The 8,660-nt window shown below is 32.5% G+C and overlaps 1 protein-coding gene across 1 annotated transcript in view; it reads left to right on the top strand.

Moving 5' to 3' along the window:
• Positions 1–7,767, top strand: part of LOC137640548 (uncharacterized) — a 43,954-nt gene extending 36,187 nt beyond the window's left edge. Inside the window, exons 4-7 of the mRNA XM_068373066.1 lie at positions 1,208–1,317; positions 4,870–5,014; positions 6,983–7,123; positions 7,425–7,767. Coding sequence (XP_068229167.1) covers positions 1,208–1,317; positions 4,870–5,014; positions 6,983–7,123; positions 7,425–7,519 — 491 coding nt within the window. The 3' untranslated portion in view covers positions 7,520–7,767. The remainder of the gene's footprint in view (positions 1–1,207; positions 1,318–4,869; positions 5,015–6,982; positions 7,124–7,424) is intronic.
• The last annotated feature ends 893 nt before the right edge of the window (positions 7,768–8,660 follow it).

Genomic DNA, 8,660 nt, shown 5'->3' with positions numbered 1-8,660 from the left:
TTTAATGTCTTAAGTCCGGACGAAAATGTCCATATATAAATAACTACACAAATTCCAAATGTGAAATAACGATGCTGTTTCTGATATTTTTCTCATGGTCACTTTGTATCTTATTCGAAAGGCCTTGGGTGATGAATAAACTATAAACAATAGTAGTTAATAGCTAATATGCTTGGATTCTTCTGTATCATAACTATATTATCTTTAAATTAGGATAATAATAATAATTACAATAATAATAATAATAATAATAATAATAATAATAATAATAATAATAATAATGCCTTTATAGGACGCACAAATCTCAGATTTTTTAAATGGTAAGGAATATTAAAGACTTGGAACAGATCTATGGTCCTCTTGAGAAAATTTTAAAGTTACTTAGATTAATTGCTTCCATGATTTAAATATGGTAGTTTACCTTTCCATTGCAGTATGGCTGAGGTATTTTACACTTAGCACACTACACTCCAATAAAAAAATTATTCATATGGCTGACCTTTGAGTATATATATATATATATATATATATATATATATTTATATATATATATATATATATATATGTATACATATATATAAATATATATATATATATATATATATATATATATATATATATATATATATACATATATATATATATATATATATATATATATATATATATATATATATAGCTGTGTGTATATATAAATACATAAATATATATATATATATATATATATATATATATATATATATATATATATATACATATATATATATATGTGTGTGTGTGTGTGTGTGTCTGTGTGTGTGTATTATCCTCTACATGTAAAAAGATGTAAAACATTCTAGTATATGGTTAACTTATTTGTTAATGGTTAAAATAAAGGCTTCCATGCTTTATACAGAAATCCCCAGTCTAAACAAACAAAATATACGAAAAATATTTACCAAACTATCAAGTAAATTTACTTTTTAATCCATAAAGAACAGTGGGTATGTCGAAGACTCGCAATCTGTGGGTCTTGAGTTCTCAGCTCATGATAATTTTCATTAGTTTGCCTTGACCCATTCCTTAACACCAACTCAGAACCTTTATTTTTAAACGATTAACAAATAAACTACCAAGTAAGTTTAGTAAATAAACTTAATAAGATACATTGCAAAGTAAGTTTTCTAGGCAAAATAGAAAGTAACTTTCCATATGCAATTACAAACAGAGGCTACTTGGCAGTGTGAACTTCTGAACACAGCCTATCACAAGCCCAGTGACCAAACGCTGGTAACTGCTAGCGGTTGGAACTACTACAACTTTCTGCCTCCCAGGCCGGTGAGTAAGAGTTCAGTATTGAAAAGTGCTAGCTTGCTTTTTCGATAAACTATTTATAAGTATCTTAAAGAACTAGAAAAGTTCTAGCTTGCTTTTTCGATAAAGTATTTAAAAGTATTTTAATAAACTATTTATAAGTATTTTATGGAAATGTGCTAGCTTGCATTTTTTGATGAACTATTTATAAATATTTTAAAGAACTAAAAAAGTTCTAGCTTGCTTTTTCGATAAAGTATTTAAAAGTATTTTAATAAACTATTTATAAGTATTTTATGGAAAGGTGCTAACTTGCTTTTTTGATAAACTATTTTTAAGAATTTCATTAAAAATTGCTAGCTTACTTTTTCGATAAAGTATTTAAATGTATTTTAATAAACTATTTATAAGTATTTTATTGAAAAGTGCTAGCATACTTTTTTGATGAACTATTTATAAGTATTTTAAAGAACTAGAAAAGTTCTAGCTTGCTTTTTCGATAAAGTATTTAAAAGTATTTTAATAAACTATTTATAATATTTTATTGAAAAGTGCTAGCATACTTTTATGATAAACTATAAGTATTTTAAAGAGCTATTTATAAGTATTTTATTGAACAGTGATAGCTTGCTTTTTCGATAAACTATTTATAAGTATTTTAAAGAACTATTAATAAGTATTTTATTGAAAAGTGTTAGCTTGCTTTTTTTATAAATATTTATATTTTAAAGAACTATTTATATGTATTTTATTTTAAAGTGCTAGCTTACTTTTTTGATAAACTATTTATATTTTATTGAAAAGTGCTAGCTTACTTTTTTGATTAACTTTTTATAAGCATTTCTATGGAGAGAAAATGAAATAAAGAACTTTTTTAACGAATTAAGATAGCATAGCCCTGTTTATTTAAAAAAAAAAATGGCGTGCTTTAATCTACAGTGTTAAAAAACCGTAATTTTCATCGGAAAATCTCCGTAAAAATATACTGTTCTTAGCCATATTTCAGTAAAATACAGGCGACCGTAATTTTACCTTACTTTGTTATTATCTTTTACGGGTTGGTGACCGTAATATCACTCCTTTACGTCAATATATCCGTTTTTAAAACAGTAAATACCTGGCAACATTTATTCCAGGATTTTAAAGTTTTTTTTTTATGGCAAATTTTTAACAGTGTAGTTTATGTCCTTGTATGGAAGGCACATATGATTAAATACATGAATAGATAGAATCCATTAATTTGCAATGTTAAGTAAGGTAGGAAAGATACACTGTTAGAAAAAATAAACTAAATTTTACCGGAAATACTCCGTAAGAGTATACTGTTCTCAACCGTATTTCAGTAAAGTACAGGCGACCGCAATTTTACCTTACTTTATTATCTTTTACGGGCTGGTGACCGTAATATCACTCCTTTGAGTCAATATAACCGTTTTTTGAAACGGTAAAATTCCTGGAATAAATATTGCCAGACTATTACCATTTTTCCAATACAAATTTTCAAGTGTATCTATAATCAAAACGTCCTTCAATTCAGTAAGACTCCCATTGTAGAAATGACTGTATTAGGAAAGTGATAATGTACCATTTTCAAGTAAGATATCCTTCATGAAGTTCGAAACTATGCGAATTATGCGTGAGTGTTCGGTCTAATTGCGATGTGGGCGCTAATTTCTATGCATGTTCACACGCCAGGCTAAGCATACTACTTAAACATACTTACACAGAATAAAAGTCTTTTGAATACTCCCCACGCACCAGGATAGGCTAACCACTTAAATTCGCTTCGTTTCATGACACGAAAAACAAGCACATAACTTTAGTATGTCTAACCCCATTACGCTTAAAGATTTGCATTAAGAAAAACGGTAAATGTCTGGCAACATTTATTTCAGTATTTTTACCGTTTTAAAAACGGATATATTGACGTAAAGGAGTGAAATTACGGTCACAAACCCGTAAAAGATTATAACAAACTTAAGTAAAATTACGGTCGCCTGTATTTTACTGAAATACGCTTGAGAACAGTATATTTTCACGGAAAATTTTTGATTAAAATTGCGGTTTTTTTAAAAGTGGAGATGAAAACCTGTTATTCAGTCCATATTTCATGCTAACAGCACTTTTTGTGTACGTTCAATAGGGAGAAAAACCCCGTAACCCAAGTAGGTAACAAGTTGTAAAACATTCACTCTCATTAGGCGATCAACAGCAGTTTAATTTCATTAATCTAATTAGGTGAAAGACAATTAAACAGCCACTCATATCAAGTTAAGAACAACACTTCAAGTCCCTGATCCAACTAGGTAAAAAAACTATTAAACAACACTTCTAGTCCCTGATCAAACTAGGTAAAAACAAACTATTGAACAACCACTCATATCAAGTTAAGCGCAGCACTCTAAGTCCCTGATCCAACTAGGTATAAAAACTACTAAACAGTCACTCATATCAAGTTAAGAACAACACTTCAAGTCCCTGATCCAACTAGGTAAAAAAACTATTGAACAACCACTCATATCAAGTTAAGCGCAGCACTCTAAGTCCCTGATCCAACTAGTTATAAAAAACTATTAAACAGCCACTCATATCAACTTAAACACAGCACTTCAAGTCTCTGATCTAACTAGGTAAAAAAATATATTAAACAGCACTCATATCAAGATAAGCACAGTACTTTAAGTCTTTGATACAAACTAGGTAAAAATCTATTAAACAGACACTCATACCAAGTTAAGAACAACACTTCAAGTACCTGATCAAACTAGGTAAAAACAAACTATTGAACAACCACTCATATCAAGTTCAGCATAACACTTTAAGGCCCTGATCCAACTGGGTAAAAACAAACTATTGAACAACCACTCATATCAAGTTCAGCACAACACTTTAAGGCCCTGATCCAACTAGGTAAAAAACTATTGAACAGACACTCATACCAAGTTAAGAAAAACACTTCAAGTCCCTGATCAAACTAGGTAAAAACAAACTATTGAACAACCACTCATATCAAGTTCAGCACAACACTTTAAGGCCCTGATCCAACTGGGTAAAAACAAACTATTGAACAACCACTCATATCAAGTTCAGCACAACACTTTAAGGCCCTGATCCAACTAGTAAAAAAACTACGAAACAGTCACTCATAACAAGTTAAGCAAAACACTTTAAATCTCTGATCCATTCAACTTAGTAAAAATCGGGTAAACTGGTACCTTCATCAGGATAAGAACAATAGTTCAATACCCTTAATACAATTAAGCTAACAGCTGTTAAACAGGCATTAGCATCTACTTAACTGCAACACTTTATTAATCATAATACAAGAAGCTTAAAAAAAGATTGCTGAATAAACCAACATTTTAATACCCATCATGTCACCTGTAGCACTTCATTACATTTAATGCAACAGGCTAATTATTGCACCTAATTTTAAGCTCTGTAGAATAAACAGCTGATATTTTACATTCATTTGGAAACTTTGATTTCATTATATATACACCTCTATCCACATACCCCATCCACTCAGGGAAATCTACGTCACTATCACATGACATTTTCTTTTCCACGGTGCAGCCTAAGAATGCTAGTGATTACTGTGCAAATGGTGGCACATATGTTCAGTACGAGCAGCCCGTTTACCTAAGGTACAACTACGCACTTGACGGTTACACCTGTTCACCCCATTCGTGGGTAAAAGCGCAAGCTGACGCAGGAAAAAGTAAGTAATTTATGCAATCTTAGTGACATCTCCCTCTTTGCTTGATAATTACATTCACTGTTTCTTAAATTCCAGTGTTAAAAGCCAGCTTCTGACTTTTATAACTGCATATCAAGGCACCTTCCTTTTACAACCCCGTTTTGTACTATAATTTTGTCTGTAGTTTCTTATCTAAGTAATTATACAATTGCAGTGACATTTCCCTCTTTGCTTGATAATTCCATTCACTGTTTCATAAATTCCAGTGGTTCTTTGTCAACCTCTGACTGTTTAAAACTGCATATCAAAGGCACCATTTTACAGCCTAGGTTTGTACTATAATTTCGTCTGTGGTTTGTCATGTAAGTAATTTATGCAATCTTAGTGACATTTCCCTCTTTGCTTGATAATTACATTCAGTTTCTTAAATTCCAGTGTTAAAAGCCAGCTTCTGACTTTTATAACTGCATATCAAAGCACCTTCCTTTTACAACCCCGTTTTGTACTATAATTTTGTCTGTAGTTTCTTATCTAAGTAATTATACAATTGCAGTGACATTTCCCTCTTTGCTTGATAATTCCATTCACTGTTTCATAAATTCCAGTGGTTCTTTGTCAACCTCTGACTGTTTAAAACTGCATATCAAAGGCACCATTTTACAGCCTAGGTTTGTACTATAATTTCGTCTGTGGTTTGTCATGTAAGTAATTTATGCAATCTTAGTGACATTTCCCTCTTTGCTTGATAATTACATTCAGTTTCTTAAATTCCACGGTTAAAAGTCAGCTTCTGACTTTTATAACTACATGCCAAGGCACTATCCTTTACAGCCCAGATGTGTTCTATGATTTTGTCTGTAGCAGGATGCCCAGTCTAAGTGGGTCCTGATCTGTAGTGAATCTGGCTTACTAACATTAAAGAAGATTATTAACGGCAACACTTTTGTACTGGCAAAACATAGAAAAGGCCTAAACCCTCACGATCTGTTCTACTGCATAATCTCTTGTGATATAAATATAACAATTAGTTAGTAGGATGGAAATAGGTTAAATTATACTATAAGAACAAATGCCTAAATTTAACAAGAATATGTAGAGCAAAGTGGAAATGAACAGCCATCTCTTGTGATGATTCAGTGGATAGTGGACATACATATGAATTCTCTTTTAGATACTAAAGTGAATTCAATGTAAAGAACTGGTTTATATATACTGTGTATATATATATATATATATATATATATATATATATATATATACATACATATAATATACATATATACTGTATATAATATATATATATATATATATATATATATATATATATGCAGTGGTTTTCTAAATGTTGCTCCACCCATCTGCATTATAGCGGGAGAATTCCCGAGATACATGCGGCTAGATTTCACTGGATCCTTGTTATCTTAAGTAGTAAATCTTGTACATAGGTGTTTGTCATCAGCGCTTGGTCACAATCAGTGACAAAAAAAGTTATTTGGCTGGGCAAGCCTTATTCCAATACTTTAGCTGCGTACAGTTGGCTTCATTAATTACAGTACACTTCACGGGAAGCTAAGAGACATCTGGCAGCTGTACATTGTAGCAGATAACTCTGTGTTTAGCTGAAGGGAAATTGTTGGCAACGCTACCTGAGAAACAAAGTCGCTGAGTTTGTAAACACATATGATCAAAAGCAGTTTAATTCCTTTTATGAAGTGCTGCTAAGTAAATATCTAAATAATTTTTTTCTATACAAAACTTTGTGAAATTATTAAAAATGCTCTCAGTCGTTTACAAGCTCAGCAACTTTATTTTAGAAGCAGCGTTGCCAACAGTTTCTTTTTTGCTAAACACAGCGTTACCTGCTACAACGTACAGCCAAGATGTTTCCTTAGCTTCCCATCAATTGTACCCTACTTAATGAAGATGCCTAACACCTTTTGAGGGGAAAAGGTGTATTGTGAAATCTACCTATCTCTTTGTATTTTTCAGCTTGTAAAATGGTTATTATGTATGACACTGATTTCATAGGACAAGACAGTGCTTTCACCAATAGACCAGTAACTTACTACGAAGCTGCTAAACTATGTATGACTTACAATTGCATCGGGATGATTTGCAGGAAACATACAGGTGGGTGGGAGAGAAATTCTGTAACAAGGTTTCGAGAACAGAAGCATTGAAAGAGTATACTTTTAAAAGCTGACTTTATCTTTTGTTATACAGATATGCTGTCATTAAACTTATTATCTAAGGTTATGACTTTCGTAACCTTTGCATTTTAAAACCTGTATAAAATTATACTTCCTTTCAGTGTTTAGTCATTAATTACATATTAAAAGCCAATACAGATAAGAAAACTCTGACAGCTTCACCATTAAATCTAATATTTATTCCTCTAATATAACCAGAATGTTATTGTCTTTCTCCGCAGCCACTTGCTGGTTGAAGATCAACACTCAGTTTACATCATCAACAATGACTTCGGCTGCAACCGATCTTAACTTCTGGTATACTGTTTGTGAATAAACACACCATAGAAATTTGTGTTTTCAGCGGAGGACATTTCGGCAGACATATATGTTCTCTCCCTCTTATCTTTTATATTTTCACAGACACTCTCAGTAACTACAACAGACATTCATAGATTGAGATAAAAGTTTTGTAGAACGTAAAGAATTAACTTATCATAGCCCTTGTCTTTGATGTACAGTTGCAAAATTTTGGTTTCACAGAATCAAAGATTTATTGCTAATTTATTTCTCTGCACCACTTAAAACCGCAATAAAACCCAGATACATTTCAAATTGACACTGGTATAGTAAAACGTGAAAATTCAAGTAGGAACGATTTTCTTTAACCTTAAACAATTGATCAGTGTTCATGTGAAAAAAAGGAGGTAATTTCTGTTTTAAATTTAAATTCCAGCATTGAATAGTGGGTCTATTGTCACTGGTCACCTCTAACGTCTAATGTGTAGGTATAGTGTTTATGGTAACCTTTAATGTCTACTTATTCCAACACAAATACAAACCATCGTCCTTTACATAGGAGAATAGATAACAGCAAAACCTGGAACACGTCAGTTAAAACTTTAACGAGGAGTAAACAACCGACAGGTAGTTTACCTGTTGGTAGCAGGTAGGCAGTCACCTCCCCTCCAGCTAACTCTAAGCTTACTTAGATTCCAGCAGTCAGAGAGGACAGTTGTTCGCTCTCTACTTAGAAAACGTTGAGCTTTTTCCTCTTTTCTTTTTCTTTTTCAGCTTGTTTGTTTTGTGTGTGTCTTCCTTTCTACTCATCATGTAGGTATATACAGGGGTGCTTCGCAAGACTTGCAACACCTTTATGAGTAGTGTGGAGGTAGATCCTCAGAGGCTGTCTTGGACTTGCAGGAGCCACGTGAGTTCTAAGACCTCCTCATACAGTGTGTGTAGGGAATGACCATCCTCTGAGTTGTTGTTTGGCCAAGAAGTCCGGGGCAGTCTTCCCCTTCGTGCTATGGTGAGACTCACCTTCACGTCCCAAATAATATAGGCCAGAGTGCTCCAGGCACTCCTCTTCGGAATCTAGTCCCCTGATGCCCTCACACTCTAAGCACTCTTCTCCGTTGTGCTCCTGGCAATCTTCCCCTTCATGCTCCAGGGGCTCTTCAGGACTTCTTAGTGCT

Source organism: Palaemon carinicauda, chromosome 5 (assembly GCF_036898095.1).
Source record: "Palaemon carinicauda isolate YSFRI2023 chromosome 5, ASM3689809v2, whole genome shotgun sequence".
Classification (NCBI taxonomy): Eukaryota; Metazoa; Arthropoda; class Malacostraca; order Decapoda; family Palaemonidae; genus Palaemon; species Palaemon carinicauda.
Note: the sequence above shows the minus strand (reverse complement) of the source record. Positions and strands in the feature narration are given on the sequence as shown.